Source organism: Nipponia nippon, unplaced genomic scaffold, assembly GCF_047370975.1.
Source record: "Nipponia nippon isolate SJK-2023a ecotype South Korea unplaced genomic scaffold, ASM4737097v1 scaffold_4, whole genome shotgun sequence".
NCBI lineage: Eukaryota > Metazoa > Chordata > Aves > Pelecaniformes > Threskiornithidae > Nipponia > Nipponia nippon.
In genome coordinates, this window is record NW_028262358.1 from 44,554,921 (window position 1) to 44,572,399 (window position 17,479).

Consider the following 17,479-nt stretch of genomic DNA (forward strand, 5'->3'; position numbering starts at 1 on the left):
CTTAACTCTGCTGTCTGTGTTAGACCACAGCAGTATGCTAAAAGCAGCCTGCCAGAAGAAATACGTAATGTATCATTTAATTTGAAAGGAAGAGACAGGGGAAAACCCGCAATCAGGGAACAAGCTGAAAGAATGTCAAAATATCTAGCTCCCGCGTGTTCCCTGTACAACAAGGAAGACTTAAATATTTTCCTCTTTAGTCTGTGCCTCTACAAAATGTCTTCTGGAGAATATCCAGTTAGGCGTTACATGTGCAGAAATTACAGGTGGTGATGCTGAAATCTTGAGGAGCTGTTTTCTAACTCATGCCTGGTATTCTTCAATCATGTAATTAACTTCTAAATCTCTGCTGTGATTTTTTGTTGCTGCATGTTGCACGTGCAATATTCATGCTTCACTTGGAACTTCATTAGATAGATCAAGGAAAGAAGCACAGAGCAGACAGAGATGTAATTGTGCGTAGTGGAAGGCAGCTGTGACAGCAGGATGGGATCACCCGTGGGGCTTTCTCTGTGTTAGCTGGCTTACTTCCCATGCAAAGTGGTGTATGAATGCAGCCAGTTTAGGTTATAAGCTTTAGACACAGTAATGATGTCTAAGAAATAAGGACAGTTACTCATTTCTGCAGTGTATGTGTACGCTGTATAGTTTTATTACAGTAGCAAGTACATTACCAGTGTAAGGAATTATTGGTGTTTGATTTTTGTGTCTGAAGTCTCTGTAGCACTAGCGAGACTCATTCTTTATTTAAAGAGTGGTTGCAACTTCCCCTTTTTGCTTTTACAAATCAATTCTTGTTGTTGGGAAATAAAAGTCCCCACCTTCATGTCTTCCCTGAGACCACACTTGAGGTATGTTCAGTGTATGCACCAGACCATCAAAAGGTATCGATAAATTACAAGGAGTTCAGACAAAAGCAGCCATTTTTCACGCATCTCTTTGGAGAGAAGGTTAAAAACCAAAAGTACATTGTTTGTGGGAAAGAACAAAGGCTGAGAGACACAATGCTCCGAAATATTACAGGCATGAACAGAAAGGATGCAAAGAGGTTTCTTAAATCTTGGTCATTTAATTGGGAATAATGGCATGAAACAGGGAAGAGGATACTTTATGTTGCATGCAGGAAATCTGTGATGTACAAGCCTTTCTAGGTGTACAATGATGCTCCAACAGTGGAAGCCATCTATGAATTTCAAATAGGCTTAGAATAGTTTCTGTAACACAGACTAGAATAAATATTTGATGTCTTTTTTCCCTTTCCTTCCTTCCTTCCACAACTTTATATGTATATATGGGTGCACCGGAGAGGACCTCTGGAAGGAAGGAACGTGTTGTTAGATGCACTGCAACCTTTTTGTTGAGAAAATGTCTTTGCCAGAAACAAAATGTTGCATCTTGCATTGCACTCCGGAAGAGGTGACATGAGAGGTTTTTGTGGTATTTGGTAGCTGCAAGTTTAACAACCACCATCTTTAGAGAATGCTTTCTTCCACCTGGGCTTCCATAATGTGTCTCTGTGGACCAAGAAAAGGAAAGGTTTCTGAGGAGAGGGGATGCCTGTTATTAGAGCAACTGATCTGGTTTGAAAACCAGACTATTTTTCAGGCATACAAGCACCTGAAGCAGCTGAAAACCAAACCACAGTTTTATAACTAACAGCTTTGATGTTTGAGGAATTGATATTGGTTTTTAAGTCCTGAGATTTTTCTTTGAAACAACTTGAGACTATCAGAGCCTATAAATTACTGTTCTTAGTCCCAGTTCCACAAGGAAAAGAGCAGGAAAGAGCCAAAACAGTTGCTGGTTTCCAGAATGTGTCCAGTTCTGGGGTTCATGAGTTTCCATTTGGGAGCTCAGTTCACTCCTTTCTAAGTGTTCATTTTTCTCTGTTTCTAGAGCTGTATCTGATGCTTGTTTCAGAAGAGGGTGGCCTTTCAGTGGCTGTAATTATGCTCTTTGTTCTTCTGGGTGATAACTTGCTGCTTATGAAGCTGCTATCCTGAGCAGAAGAGAAATGTGTTGGGTGAGAAGGAGAATCCATCAGAATTTGTGAATACTTCTGCAGCAGAGCTTGGTGGAGCAGAGTCAGATAATTCCACTGTAATGCATTTATTTGTAAAATATTCATGTGCATGATTTTGCCAAACAAATGGTGAGCAACCCGGCATTTTTGTGGAGTTGTCGGTGAAGAGACCTCTGCATGGCCTAGAAGAGGAGTTACCCTGGGCTTCAGTCCATCTTCATGGCTCCCATCTCCATATCCAGCTCCATCTCTCAGACTCAACACCTAGTTAAATCCCCTAGTCCAAAACTGGTTGTTGGCGTCACGGAGTTTAAAGCTTGAAATGCCTAGTGCAGGAGGGCGATTTATGATCTTCTTAACGTCTGTGGGGTGGGGTTAGTGCATGAGCCCTGTGAGCCCTTTCTACGTACATTTGCACCCTAGTTGCTTATTATATGTCAGCAATCCTTAGTGCTCAAGCCATTGCTACCTTCAGCCACAATAATTATTCCCCATTCTGGATGTGTTGCTAAACTGAAATGTTTTATGGAAACTAAAACTGCTTCTAGAAGTATCTAGTTGTGTTACGGGATTTTCTTTCTGGCCCTTCAGAACTGAAAAATGCTCTTCTTTTCACTCACTGAGTTTTCAAAATTAAATTCAAAAGCACACTTTGATTTCAGCCTTAAATTCTAGAAGGGTGGGTGGTCATTAATGTAGGTGTATTTTATGTATCCTCTTGAAGTGAGATTACAGTCTTCAATTTCAATTTTCTTATTTCCATTTAGGTCAGATCTCTCTGGCAGAGCACAAGTCAGTCCTCCAATCCTGACGCGTCAGGAAAATAGAAAGAGCTCCAAGTTCTCACCCTGGTTTTCTCCTGAGCTCACATGGATTGACCTTGCTTTGTTCAGCTGGCATATGCTTTTGCATTGATGGATTTTTGGCAACCATCCAGTGTTAGATGTCTTACAAATCTCATCTGTACTAGCAAGGGTCACAGTGAGTGACTGAGCTTGAGTGAAGAGGGAGAGCTTCTTTTCTTTCTACTGCAGAAAGAAATGTAAAAAAAAAAAAATGTTTTCCCTCTGATTTTAAACTGACTAATTACCAGTGAAAACATTTTCCTGTATTTTAATATTTAATGGTACTACACTTAATTACATTGCAGAACTGAAGTGCACGCTCTGCTCCCTGCTCTTTAGTTTTATGAATAATTCTGAGTTGCTTGAACTTCATAATGTTTCGAGAAGCAATATAAAAATTGTCATTTTAATCATCAGTGTATAACATATACGCAAAAGTTTAGGGTCGCCCTCCTGTAAAAGATGCACGTAAACACTTAACTTCATTTACTGTGACTTGTCCCTTTTGGCTCAATGCATAAAACTGAGCACATGGTCTTAGTCTTTGCAGTGTCTAGAGTAATGAACCAAAAAGGATTGATGTAGGTACTGGTAAAATGAAATTTCTCAGTAACATGCAAATCTGTGGCATTGACGTCCAGCCAGTGCATTAGGGATTAAAGTAAGGCTCAATTAAAGATGAGAGAAAATTACCGACAGTCTTTCTAGAACTGATTGCAAGGACTGGGGGGGAACCAACATGTACTTGAACATCAAGCCTGCATTTTGTCTGTGCAGACTTGAGTCCTTTTACTAGATGTCGTTTGGAAATCCTAATCAGCAGCATCATGATAGGAATAGGGATTTGGTGCTTTGTCAGAGCACTGGCCGTGGCTCAGATTATACCCTTAAACTTAACAGGGATACTCCAGAGGCTCTGCAAGCAGTCAAGACACCAAATCCCCAAGGTGATAGTACCCGAGTCCATCAAACAGGTTTTGTTAAGCAAGTGCATGTTTGCCAGATGTTGACAGCGCACAGCCCTGATTTCATTCTTGGGAATAAATCTGCACAATAACCACATGAGCTCCTTTGGTTGGTTTCCAGAGCTTTTGTAATAACATGATACTAGTTAGAATGTCTCTCACTCCTCAAGTTCAATGTGGATTGCGTCCACTGTAGTATAATTTTAACTTTAGTTGATTAAAATTACCTAGCAAAGATGACTTGCAGATATTTTTACCTGTCAAATTAGCTGAGAATGCAAATAATTGCTCTGGCATCTTCTTCTTCTGTTTGTTATGCGTGCGATGACAGCTTCCCTCAAACATTGAGGGTCTCTTGAATTCACCTATTATTTGCCTTGCCAGCCTCTTTAGTCCCGCTATTTTACGAAGTATATGGCTTAAGTAGTTACAGGGTCTCGAGTAATAATATTTTGTATTTATTAATAGAGATAATACAGAAAGCACATAAAAATGTCCAGCATTCCATAGGAACGAAATGTGATATTTCCATACCAAAAGAAAAAAAATTATTTAAGAATAGAGTTACGCAGACTGAGCAAATCCATCTTTAATTCCCTTAGTTGTAAGGGGATCAGTGGCAGTTGTGTATTAGGCTTGTGTTTTTCATTGCTTATAAACATTTGGCAATACTTAATTTAGCACCTGGGATGAAGAGGTATCTTTTCTTAAATTCAGTTTAATACTGACAGACCCTTAAGCTTTCAAAAATAAATGTGTCGGCAATAGTAACCGCACCAGCATGGAGTAGTTATTTTACTCTTTCCAAGCTCCATACAAAGGAATATGCCTTTCCCTACTTCAGTTTGAGTATGATGTCTTTTGACTTGACTTCAGAAAAGCATCCGCTGACCCAGAGCAGTTGCTGCTTTTTTGCTGTTGAGCAATAAGTGTTAATTCCTGTCGAAATCTGTGAAATATGAAGCAGAAGCAGTCCAGTTCATGTCCAGTCCAACTGGAAATGTCAGCTTGATACACGTACATGTTTTGTACCGTGTGGCAGTCTTGAAAGATGTTTATATTTGGGTTACTTCAAGACATTTAATAATTTGTCATATTGTATATCCCTGAAGTTCAAGGAGGAATACATACCAGTGTGTGAACAACACTGGATACACAGTGTAAGTTTTCACTTACAGAAAACTGAACGGAGAACACTGGAATATACTGGATCTTTTTTCCCCCTGTCCCTTAGGGCTACAATCCCATTTTTTGTCACGTTTCCTTCAGATCTTTCTATTAATCTTTTTTCTTGTATGTGTTTGCTTGCTGGATACATTTTAGAAGGTGTACGGGCAAAAAAAGAGAAGGTGATAACCAACACTTCAACATATTTTGTTACATTTTGAAAGGCTTTTCTTGGTGTGGAGAAAGGAATAAGCTGGGTGCTATTTCTATCGGTACAAACTAAAGGTCCTCAGTTTGTTGACCAGACAGTTGTGATGGGACCGGGATAGTTAGTCGAGGGCACAGCGACTGTCATGACGCTCCACAGAAAAGCCTTTGGGATGCTGCCTTGCTCCAGGCTCTCTTTCGGGCTGCTGGCAAACTGGGGGGGATTGGAGCTGACGCTGTATTCTTTCCCCGTCCAACGTTCAGATGATGAACATAGGCAACAACTTCTCCCGTTTACAGTGACACAATGGAACAGGCCTGTTGGTCCTGGCGGGGAGGGTTCCTAGCTGCTGAACTGCAGCACAGTGTCTAGCACCTTCCTCTCCTATCGATTCCGTTTGGGAGCTGACGGAGCCAGCTCTCTCGTGGGGCGATACTGAACCGTTGGCGGACGGCCCATGCGAGACATATGTGTAACTTGCTTCATAGGAGGTGGCCTTGACAGGCGGTTTATGTACAAATTTGGTGGAGAGTAGGTTCAGCAACAGCCCACAGAGAGTAAATTTTAAAAAGATCCATGCATCAAGAACATATAACTCATATATTTTGAGAACAGTGGGAGGAGCACCTGAGTGTCCACCTTGGTTTTGATTTGTAGTGCCCTACACGGTGTAGAAACCACATTCTCATAGATGCCAAATCCCGAAGGGCTCAGCTTGACCTTCTAGTGTGCACAGGCCAGGCCAGAAATGCCGAGTTTGCAGAGCAGATATATTACTGTTTCTGCATCTGCCTCACGACTTCTTTTTGAGGTAACATCTCTTTTTCAGGAAGATTTACTCTATTTTGATCTAAAGCTAATTAGAAAGCTGTTCTGTTCTCATGCCTCTAGTGTTATTCATTAGAGATGTTTGATCCGGAGTAGCTTTTACTCCGGTGGGAGAGAGAACAACCCATTGGATGTTATTTTTGGAACCTGCTTTCCAAGATAGTTTGCTGAAACCTGGATTTTATAAGTGCTCTGACACACTGTGAAATCTTTGTTTGCATCCTGTATGTAATTTGAAGAAGTAGACTGAGACTTGGATCAATTTGCTTAATGTGCCTGATGGAACGAGACTCATTAGTGTCGCTTCCTGGTGAGTTTTTATTAAGGCAGAAGCTGTGGTCTGTGGTTTAGCTCAGCTCAGAACCAAATACCTAGAACGTTGGATTGGGCCCTTTTGGCTTTTATAGGCGATAGTAAATAAATAACGTGCAGCTCTTTATTTGCTACTGCGCACGGATCAATTGGCACATCTAATTTGTTGCCGAAGCTCGCTCTATTAGATCTTTGCTAAGCGAGTAGAGCCTTCAGTCATACTTTGTCAGCTTGGAAGAAGTCCTTTGTTTCCTCCTCCCCCAATAACTGGCAGCATACTCTCTTTTTCTCACTGCCAAGGGACATATTGCCAGCAGAGAGAAGTGGAGGCTATAACAGAAGGAGATGAAGACGATGAAGGCTGCTGCTGTTGTAAGCCCGGGCACTTGCCTCATTTGTTATCGTGTAATGCAGCCTTTAACCTCCGATGGCTGACGTGGGAAATAACACGAACCCAGTACATCCTGGAAGGATATAGCATCATTGATAACAACGCTGCAACAATGCTGCAAGTGTTCGATCTGCGGAGAATACTTATCAGATACTATATAAAGGTAAACTCTTCGGTAAAGTGGACTATATTCCTGGGCAGGTTTGTCATAAAGAATGAATGCTGGCTGTGTATTAGAAATAGCATTTGAAATTTTTGGCTTTATATTTATTCATTTGCACTCCCGGCAGTCAGACTGACTTAATGTTAGATAGGGATAATTAATTCATATCTCCCTTTGCTACATTTGATTCTGACCACTTAGAGTTAGTACAGAAGATTGCTGGCATGCTTAAGCAGAAATCAAGAAGGTGAGTTAACATCCTCTAGCGATAAAGTCAGAGGAAGCATTCTTACAAAGCAAAACTTCACTGACAGTTTGTTGTTTCTTCTTGACTTGGCCTTTCCACTGTTTTTTCTGGCAAAAAAAAAACCAAACGATCAACAAGCATAAAGTTCTTGGGAAATCTCTGAAGAGCTCTTTCTCAAATATACTTTTTTAGTAGTGCAAACCCCCTTCTTACCTGCTGTTTTACATATATACTACAACACATTTGAAGTTGTTTTATTCCATTAGATTAAGCAGCAATTCATTTGTATCACATCTATATTTGCACTATTAAGATCACAGTGACCACGCAGATATTAATTTGTTACAATAATTGAACCTTATAGTCTAGCAAGACATCTTCATCCTCTGCCAAAGCCTTTCCAGTCTAGCAAATGAAGAAATCGCTGAGCTTTATTGTTTTCTACTAAAGCAACAAGAACGAAATGCTGCCTCCTGTGCCATTGGTACTGCCGCAAAGCACTCACTAGAGCTCCCAACCATCCCTGATGTCTCTTTCCTACTTGCTTTTGTTACGTCCACCACCTATGGCTTTGGAGGGGTGAAAATTGAATCTCTTGTGGTTGGATTTATTTGAGCCAGTACTATAACACTGCATGTACAGATCTTCATTCTTAGAAAGGTGTCAGTCCTTTAATCTACTTCCCTTCTTAGGGAAGGATGAACAGAAGATAATAATAACCTGTTGGCAGCTTCGATATTAGCCTGGGCTGGGGCTCCCTTCAGCAAAGGGAGAGCATGCTCAGGAGATCCCTTCTTTAGAATGACACTTCCCAAAAGAAAGCTGTATAGAGATTTTCTTCTCCTGTTCTTCAAGTTATGAGTTTCTTCCGGAAACAGGAGCTCTTATAAGATTTGGTAAAATCCTTAGTACAGCCTCAGAAGGTGAGAAGATTATATTATGTATCAGATCAGCTATCATCCTGTTTATTTAGTACTTACCTCCAGATAAACAATATCAGAAACAGAGGTGAGAATTCATTCCTTGCCCAGCTCTTTCTTACGGGGGAATCTTGAGCTGTAAAGACCCTGCGCAATTTCACTGTGACCATTCTAAAGCCCTGTCACTTTCATTTTAATGGCGTAGGAAAGTCATTGTAAGAAGAACTCTAGTTAATGCAGAATTCAGGTCACATAAATCACAAACTCAGAAAACACTTAGGCTGGAGTTTCAGCAGCAACTGCACTTCCATTGCACTGAGCATTTGGAGTGCTTCTAGTTTATTCGTTGTAGCTTACAATATTGTAAATATTTGCCATATTATTTCTGAATTGCCATATAGCTGAGGATGTACTTGTGCACAAAACATACCTAGGAAGAGCTAGTAAGAGCAGAATTTAATTAGGTGGCAGAAGTGTTTGCTGTTTCTATGTCTGATTGCAAGTCTGATTTTTCCCCAGCTGAATCTGCTTCTTCGGAAACACAGGTGAGAATAATAAAAACAGCAAACTGTATTTTGAAGATCAACAAAGAAAATGTATGCTTTGTTTCAGTTCTCCTATCCTTCAAGAATAATTACCACATTCGTCTTTTAAACAATGAGTTGCACTAAGCGTCTTATTCCTAATGTATTTATTTCACTTGCAGTTTCATTGACAGCCTAGAAAGGCCCGTATTTCTTCCTATAAAAGGATTTTTATTCTCCGCAAATAAAGTGGGTCAGCTCCTGTAGCCCTTCTGCATATATTTTGAAATCATTTCCTGCCCAACTACTGTGATATTTTTCCCTTGTGCCTCCTCCATCTCTTCTCAATACATTCTTGTTTAGACATCTTTTACTATTCAAGAAGTCTGCATTCGCCGAGTGCTGTGTTTTCAGCTCTATTGTTTCTGCATGAATCTTTTTTAAAGAGTGTATCGTTCTCCACATGCCAAGAAATTAAGGGTCCATCCTTAGTCTGTATCTGTCTGACTTGTCTTTTTCCTCTGGAGCTTAATTTTCCTCTTGCTTGTGTATTTTTGTGCAATTTGAAAGATAAACCGTGAAGGGCATCTGGGATTTTTAAAAGGGCTGGTGGTGCTTCTGTCCTTTTTAATCCATCATATTTTCATTTTATACATTTATTTGCTTAATGATATTTCCATTGCTTGGGTAAAGTAGAACTGCATCATCTTCAGTCATGTTCACTTGCCCCTCGTTTTCTTTGGAATTCAACTCTAAATTAATATATTTTATTAAAACAAAAGTTATAAAACATTATAATGGGACTTCCCAGCTGATGCCACTTTCCTTTGCAGCACTGGAACCTCTCCTTAAGTTTCATATTCTTTTGAAAATATGCTTTAAATTTGGTTTGGATAGATTTTTAATTTTATTTTATTTTATTTTATTTATTATTATTTTAATGGCTTCAGAGATAGCAGTTAGAACTTGCATTTAGAAACCCACGCACAGATATGAGATACAAGTCTTGCTGCTTTCTAATATTTCTGCATTTGGTAAAAGAGGTCCTGCTGAATGCTGCTCCTCCTTCACTGCTTTAAAAGCAAACTCAGTTACAGCAGTTATCAGCTTCTTAGGCTGACATATAAGAAATAATCCATTATTCTTTACTGGCCTCATCAACAAATAACAAAAATAGTGATGCCACTAAATGCAGAGAGAAAACATCAATTAAAACAGGCGTTTTCAGACTTGTGTTGTACACATCTGTCAGATCTCACCTTTGTAGTTGAGTCGTGGTGGAACTGTTTGTTAAAGAATTAGGAAAGCTTTGTCCCCTAGAAAACAAAAAGTCCATGAAGGAAAGAGAGTCCTATTTTGAGCATGTGACCGTCTACTACTATTTTTTCAAAATATGCCAGAACTTTTATTGATACCACCTTCTCGGTATCAACGGATGGGCTCTAGAACCCCACTAATATTCCATAATTAACATGTTTGAATGCTGGAACTCTGTATTCTTATCATAGTCTATTGCTTGTATTAATTTTCCTATAAGGCAGAAGGTATTAAAAATGTGACTTCTTTTTCTGTTGTCTGCTGTTTAGATATCAATTTTATCATCTTTCTAACTTGAACAGTTTTGTGAAGCAATGATGCCAAGCAGTAAAAAATCGGAAAAATATGTACAGTTATGGGTAGTTAGTGTGGTCCTGTTTAATTTATTCTCTTCTGTGTAAAATGTATCTCCTTGAATCAGAGACAGAGTGACTAACGTTTGCACATTTTATCCACAGAGTATAATATACTTTACAGCAAGTTCTCCCAAAATCCTTGACTGGATAAAAGACGAATCCATCCAAAAGATACTGCAGCCTTACGCAAAGTGGCATTATATTGAACGTGACCTTGCAATGTTTAACATTAACATAGACGAAGATTATGTTCCATGTCTCCAAGGAATAACAAGAGCTAGTTTCTGCAGCGTTTATCTGGACTGGATTCAGTTCTGCGCCAGAAAAAGAGTGGAGGTAAGCTTGCATTGATTTTTTGGTGGTTTTTATTGGTTGGTTGGTTGGGGTTTTTTTGCAGTAGTAGTTTTAATTCTTGGGATAGGAGTTAAATGATGCATCGTTACTCTTCAGCTTGCTCAGGATTAATACAATGAAATTTATTTCATTTAAGCTGCCAGATTTAACATCAAAGGAAAATACATGTTTTGTGGAATGGAAAAAAACATATTTTGGGGACTACCATTGTGCAAAAACTGAGTTTTAAGGAGAGTTAGTCTTTGAATACAGAACCAATTCCTTATTGTGCACACTTCTGACACCATTAATTTCATCATCTCTAAAAAGCATGGATATAATAAGTGTTCGCAGAAGTAATGCTGGAGCAGGCTCTGTTCAGGGAATGTCATCATTCCTTCAGTGTTGCCAGTGTTTGTGTACCCTTTCCAAATATTTGCAATGTTTGGGTACACTTTCCAAACGTTTGCCTACGTTTGGGTACAATCTTCAAATGGTAGGGAAGTGCATAACAAACTCACTGCTGGGATAGGTCACTTCTGAGAGCTCATAATTCAAATGTGAAGCATGTCACAAAACCGCGTGAAATTACCTCGCAGCTCTAGAAAGTCAAGGGCAGGTTTACAGCTGTGCATTCACATGCTTTGAGCCACTAAGATTGCTGATTGTCAGAAATGCACTACTGTATTTTCATGGAATGCTCCAGATAGCCCAGAGGGAGAATACAATTTCAAACAAGCATATTCTCTTGATCTAATTTTCTGATTATTGCTGATAATGGCAAAAAATGAGAAGTGTGTCTTTCCTGGCCACCACACACTGTTATTTGTGCATGTTTCATTCAGGATCACTGAGTGCACATCCCATTTGCTACCACTGACCTTAGCTGGCATAACATCGCTGGATCTTAATGATTCTTCTCCACTTCGGTTCCTTCTCATGTCTCTAACCCTGAGTACCATTCCACCAGTTCCTCTGCGTATCATTGCATTGATACTGTTTTCATTGAATTGTCCTCTGAGCCTTCCCCACCATCTCCTCTGCTGGGAATATTTCATCTCTTTTCTTTCCCATCTCCATGTCTCAGCTCCCAGGTTTGGACATACAAAGAATTGCATGGTGCAGGGAAAGCCACTGTTAAATGATGCTTTTTCACTTGTTATGTAGCTGAGACTTTCCAACAGAATAATAGATTTAGGGATGCCCAATAGACTTGAAACTTAACAGAGTTAGACTTAAAAGAGCAAAGGAGTGCCTGCACTAGTGTGCACACACACCCCTTTATATATATTTTTACATCTTTTTCTTTTATCTCTGTTTTTCTAATTCACTAACTATATAGAGGTAAAATTCATGTAGGAGGTAAGATGTAAAGGAAGTTTTACTGTACACATACCCCTGAAAATCAGTGTATTTTATAGAAGGAGCTACATTCTCCATTATAATTGGCTTCAGTATTAGAGTCAAAGCAAGCTGTAAGAAATCACCCATTGCATGGACAGAAATAATAGTCTGTATCCTCCTAAAGATTCACATTCATGAGGGGTTGTTTCGATTTTTCCTCCTTGATAGCAAGGTTTTCTTTGCAAAAATTTCAGTAAAGAAACTGTCCTGAGCTAGTAGATGTCAATGTAATGTTTTGACTTTGATGACACTGACCTCACATTTTAACAAGCAATAGTATATAATTTGGGTATATATTGTTATTCACTAAAAGTGTGTACTCCCAATTTTTTCCAAATAGATTGTTCTGGAATCTGTGGGGGAATTTCATATGCACCGTGTCCCATGAAAAGGGGTTTGGCTGCTTCCAGTTGCAGTGTCTCTCAGCAATAAGGAATCTGCTCTGATTTAGAATGTCAGATCTGGAAAAAACAGACAAACAAACAAGAAACCCCCCAAGCCCCCCCCCCCCAAGCTCCCCTCCCTTGCAATCTTGCCACCCAAGATTGAAATGTTGTGTTTCTAGCCAGTGGGCAAAATCAGTTTGCACTTTGCAGAAAGCCTTTGATGGCAATGATCTTCCTTTAATTGCAAAGAATGTTTTTGTGTGTAGGTCCAGCTACAAACAAATTTTATGAATGTCATGATCTGTAGTATTGCAGTGCTTTTAGAGATGGTACTTGCATCTGGAATAACACGCTGTTCTTAAAACCTTGTAGCACCTGGACAGCGATGAGGATTCTCCTCTAGTGACACTTTCCTTTGCCTTGTGTATACTGGGTCGAAGAGCTTTGGGAACTGCAGCTCACAATATGGCCATCAGGTAATTTTTAGGAATCCTTTTTCCTCATTTTAAAGCTGTTTGTTTTAAATCTATTTGTCTTTTTTCACTTAATGTGGAATCTCAGCAGAAGATTAGATCAAGGCAAAGTCTCTTTCCTCCATAAAATAATTTGTTTTCTGCCATTCCTGGACATCTTTTACTTTGGTAGTTTGCTTAATAACTAATATCAGTCTTTATTTCACAGGGCGCAAAGCAGAATTTTGCATTGAAAGAATAGGTACCGATGATTATTGCTTGTGTTCACTCATGCCTGGCCTGGCTACTGTAATGCTGGCTTCCTTCAGAAGGGGAAGAAACTGCAAAGTACTCTGACATCTAGTTAGCTAAATAATAATAAATCCGTAAGGGTCCTCTATTCCTCAGGGCTGTATTCCATGTTCCTTGTGCCACTTCATTCTGGTGATGGAGGAAGGGAGAACCTCGCATCTGTTGAGACCGCAGCTTTGTCTGTTCTCAGTCTACCTTGCTCATCCATTCATTCATTCAAAACACTTCTTTCTAGCAAGTCTGGCTAATTAAAATGTGCTTGGTTAAGTTTGTTTCTGGATATGCTCGTCACCTTACATTGTCCTTAGGGATTCTTCCATTTTCACTAGGAGTTCTGAGTTGTTTAGGTTTTATAAAGTACCATTTATGCTGTGCTAAGTGTTTAGCCTGAGTAATTAATTTTATAGATATAGCATTTTATTAATGAAATAATCTTTACTTTATCAAAGTCTAACTTCTCTCCTAATTTTAGGTTTTTATTAGAGGTATTTGAACTCCCTGTGTTCACAAGAGTTTAGTAATAGTAGAGAAGATTAGTAAATACACAGTCTCTAAGTGACCTTGCTGTATTGGCACAAAAGTGTGAATACAGCTAGCTAGCCCTCTATCAACATGGTCCTTAGAGAGGATTTGTCTTACTAACAAGCAAACGAAGACAGCATGTGTGATTTTGAATGCATTTTCTGTTATAAGATAAAACAGTCCTTTAAATATTCATTCTAGCTTTGTGATCTGTTGTTTGTAACGTCTGTTTTTATGTCTTCATCTTCCAGTCAGTCACACAACATGTTCATGGCCCACACGCCTGATTTCTTGGTGTGCTGCCGCTTTCTGCTTTCTAAAGTGGCTTTCGTCATCTCTTTTCTACTAGTCTTTGCGCATTCCCTTCCTGTAGCAGTTGTCTTCTGCGTTGAGTTTCCTCTCCCTTCATTTCTATGCACTCAAATTAGTGCGATGTTTAGTAAGTCATCGGTATTTCTAAAATTGCCCTATTTTTTTGATGATCCAAATTTTAGAGTTTGGGGACATGATAGCAAAGTTGATGTGCATTTGTGATTTTTTTTTTTTTTTTTTTTTTTAGAAAAGATTAAAGTGAATTTGATCTGGGGCTGCAATAGATATGTCACAGCAATATTAGGAATGCATCTAAAAATATCACAAAAGCTTCCTAAAACTGTCATCACGTTGCATGTACTTTCCACAGGATCTTAAAATGTTCATTACAATGTTTTGGCACTAGTACAGATACAATAACAATGTCACCTATTTTTATTGGCTTACATGGTCAGTAGCTAATGGAAAGAGATAATATTGTCAGAGACTTTCCAAAGCTCAACGTGAAAAGTGTGAATGTTGAGAATAATTATTTGCGAAGTTTTCTGTAAAGATTTGAATAATAGTTGCAGGAGTCGGCTATACCATGTCTTTTTAAAACCTGGAAAATTACCAGTTTCTCTCCTTTGGTGAGTGGATGCTCCATGCTCAAAAATACTTCTCTTGGGGAGAAAAGGTTTGTAGAAGGGCAAAAAATGCAGCAGTCATATGCACTGCAGAGCTCTATCGCTGTTTTTCTGAATCCGTTCTGTATAATCCTGTATCTTTAAGTCCTGATTTTCTTTTTATTAAGAAAGTGCTCCGGGGCAGTATTGAATCATTGTATTGTTTTAAATGTATTTTGTGACATAAAAGGGATTAAGTGGAAGCTTCTGTCAGTATCTTTTTCAGTGCTACTTCACGAAAGCTTTCCCTAGAAAAGTTTCACTGTGAAAAACTGTGTCACTTACCCACCTGGTTAAATTACCTTTAATACATTTCAACTGTCAGAAAGATTTTTTGGGGAAAAAAAGGAATCCGAGGAGCACAATTCAAGTTATAAATTGCTACAGCTACAAAACATGACTTTAGCTTGGTGAGATATGTTTATTCTTGTCTTAAAGAATTTATGTATTTATTTTAATTGACAAAAACAATTTAGTAGAAATTATTAACTGAGGAGCAAGGTGGGTATGCTGCCCCCTGACATCAAGACACTTATCAACACAAGTCCCCCAAAGACATTCACTTCAGCACAGAGGGCAGTTGCTTCACACAGATCTTCACAACTTATTTAAACACAAAGAAGCAGTTAACTCAGCGAGACTCCGATAGGAATACAACTATATGGCATGCCAGGGGGAAGGAGACTTTGTCCAACACGTGCAACGCTGCTGAGGCCAGAAGGAGATCTTCCCAAGGATCAATTAACTTGAGGCACTGAAGGCAGGTCTCCCTCCCCTCGCTCTCTGGTGGAGATACAGCAGCTCTTACGAGGGGCGATTTAGAGCATTATTGCTGGTCCTCGCCCCTAGCTCTCAGGCCGTTGGAGGTCTGCATTCAAGTCAGGTGCGGGAGAAGTACTTCAGGTCCTCAGAAGCTGGAGAAATCATTCCCTAGGTAATGCTTCACAGTCCTTTTCCTTGAAAAGGTGTCATGATATTTTGGGGACCTTTTGGAGCATACTGGTGCTGAAGAGGGTTTTGGTTTTCTGCAGAGATGGTGTCAGAACAGGCAATCCCACAGCCAGACTACAAAAATTTAGATTATTTAGATCACTCTGGTAGGCAGTGAGAAATGACCTTGAACTTCATCTCAGGACTTTCAATTAATTCTGGCTGTGAAGCATCTTGTATACAACATTGCTAGAGGTTTCATGACGAGTTTGAGATGTAATGGCCAGATAGGCATTGTAGTCTTCTCCTCTTCACGCTTATTTCTACAAAGTGTTTCAGGTATGTCCAACGTGAGCAAACTAGCCAAGAGTCTGTGCTCTGTGGTCCATGTTTTGTTCTCGGGAGTGACTGTGCAGGTAGTAGGAAACTGTCTCTGGATTAAGTCTAGCCCTTGCTGTGTCTTGAGGAGTGACAGTCATCCAACTGCTGCACAGAAATAGGAACGCAAAGGTAATGTTACACTGAGCTGTGCACTACAGAATTGAGACTCAAGTTTACATTGTGTATGTAAACTATCAATTTGCACTCATTTACACATGATTTTGTCTAATCTATTAATCAGTAAATGTCACTGTGTAAACCAAGGTTTTAAATGCTCTTATATAATGTATGTAAATAATTATTCAGTGTACCTGCTCATGTAAATGTCAGTAGAAACCCAACATTAGCACTAGATTACGCAATAAATGCATCCATTAAGAAGGCAGAACATTGCTATGCAAATCACTTGCTCTTTTAAACTGTCATTAGGAGGCATCCTGCACAAAATGCAATTTGAAGAACGGCATGACATTACCATTCATTTATTCAAATATGAGTGATATGTTTAGGTGTGTATTGTAAAAAATCCTATTCAGCCACTAGACCTACTTTTAAATAAATGTTTAGTATACACTTCAAATGTGGAAAAAACATGAAAATCTCTTAATAAAGCGTCTCTCATCAGATAGTTCCAACACTACCAAGCCTGGACGCTCAGGTCCCCTGAGCTCGCTCTGGGCGTTACCGCTCAGTGTGGGCGGAGGGTCACCCCATGGAACGCCTCTGCCTGGAGGAGCCGCTGCTCACGCTGAAGCCCAGGGAAGCAGCTGGCCCCACTTGCCCATGCCCTCCTGGGCACCACATCGCGCTGGCCGGCATCTGAGGGGAAAGAGGTGGAGGGCACAGGACACGGCACCACAACGCTGCCGGAGATGCTGCATTGCTAGTGGGAGTTCAAGCAGACGGTGCAGCTCCATGTCTGCCAGAGCTGAGCCGAGCAGAAGCAGGGGAGAAAAGTTTGACTCTTAGCTCACAGCCACTGTCATCTAAAATATCAAATTCAGAAGGGCTACCACTGAAAATATTTCATTCAGGTGCGCTATGACATTCAGGTCATTACCAGCTCGCAGGCATGCATGTTTCTTTATTCCTTAAATAAATCGACAGTTAACATTGGGAAAGGTCTATAAACTGCAGACAGAGGATGGGTTTTGGTGTGAAGAATACACACAGATATATTCACCAGCTCATTAGTCTTCATCCGTACTGTTTTCAGGCGTGCATCAAATGCTTTTAGTTTCAGCTGTTGGAGCAACATAAGGAGTGAAGTAGGAGGGAGTATTTGCTTTGGCTCCGGTGCCCTCCCTCTGGTATTTGTGGTGCTACTTAATCCCCTCCTTTCTGCACATTCGAGGGGCCGACGGTTCCCACACACCTACTAGTCTTGTTCTAAAATAGCTCGCAGTTGTGGCAGCAGCTTTTCGGGTTCTTAGCTCAGAGGGTTAGAAATGTTGCCAGAAATAGTAGTTACGTCTCTTCTTGATTAATGTCGTTTCTTTGGCATGTGGATTTACCT

At 39.8% G+C, this 17,479-nt stretch overlaps 1 protein-coding gene across 2 annotated transcripts in view; it reads left to right on the forward strand.

Moving 5' to 3' along the window:
- The window catches only part of PCNX2 (pecanex 2), a 165,017-nt gene that overhangs the window by 128,246 nt on the left and 19,292 nt on the right, over positions 1-17,479 (forward strand). For both annotated transcript variants that reach the window (XM_087775005.1, XM_087775006.1), the window contains 3 exons: positions 6,649-6,902; positions 10,369-10,602; positions 12,762-12,865. In XM_087775005.1, the coding sequence (XP_087631131.1) occupies positions 6,649-6,902; positions 10,369-10,602; positions 12,762-12,865 (592 nt within the window). The remainder of the gene's footprint in view (positions 1-6,648; positions 6,903-10,368; positions 10,603-12,761; positions 12,866-17,479) is intronic.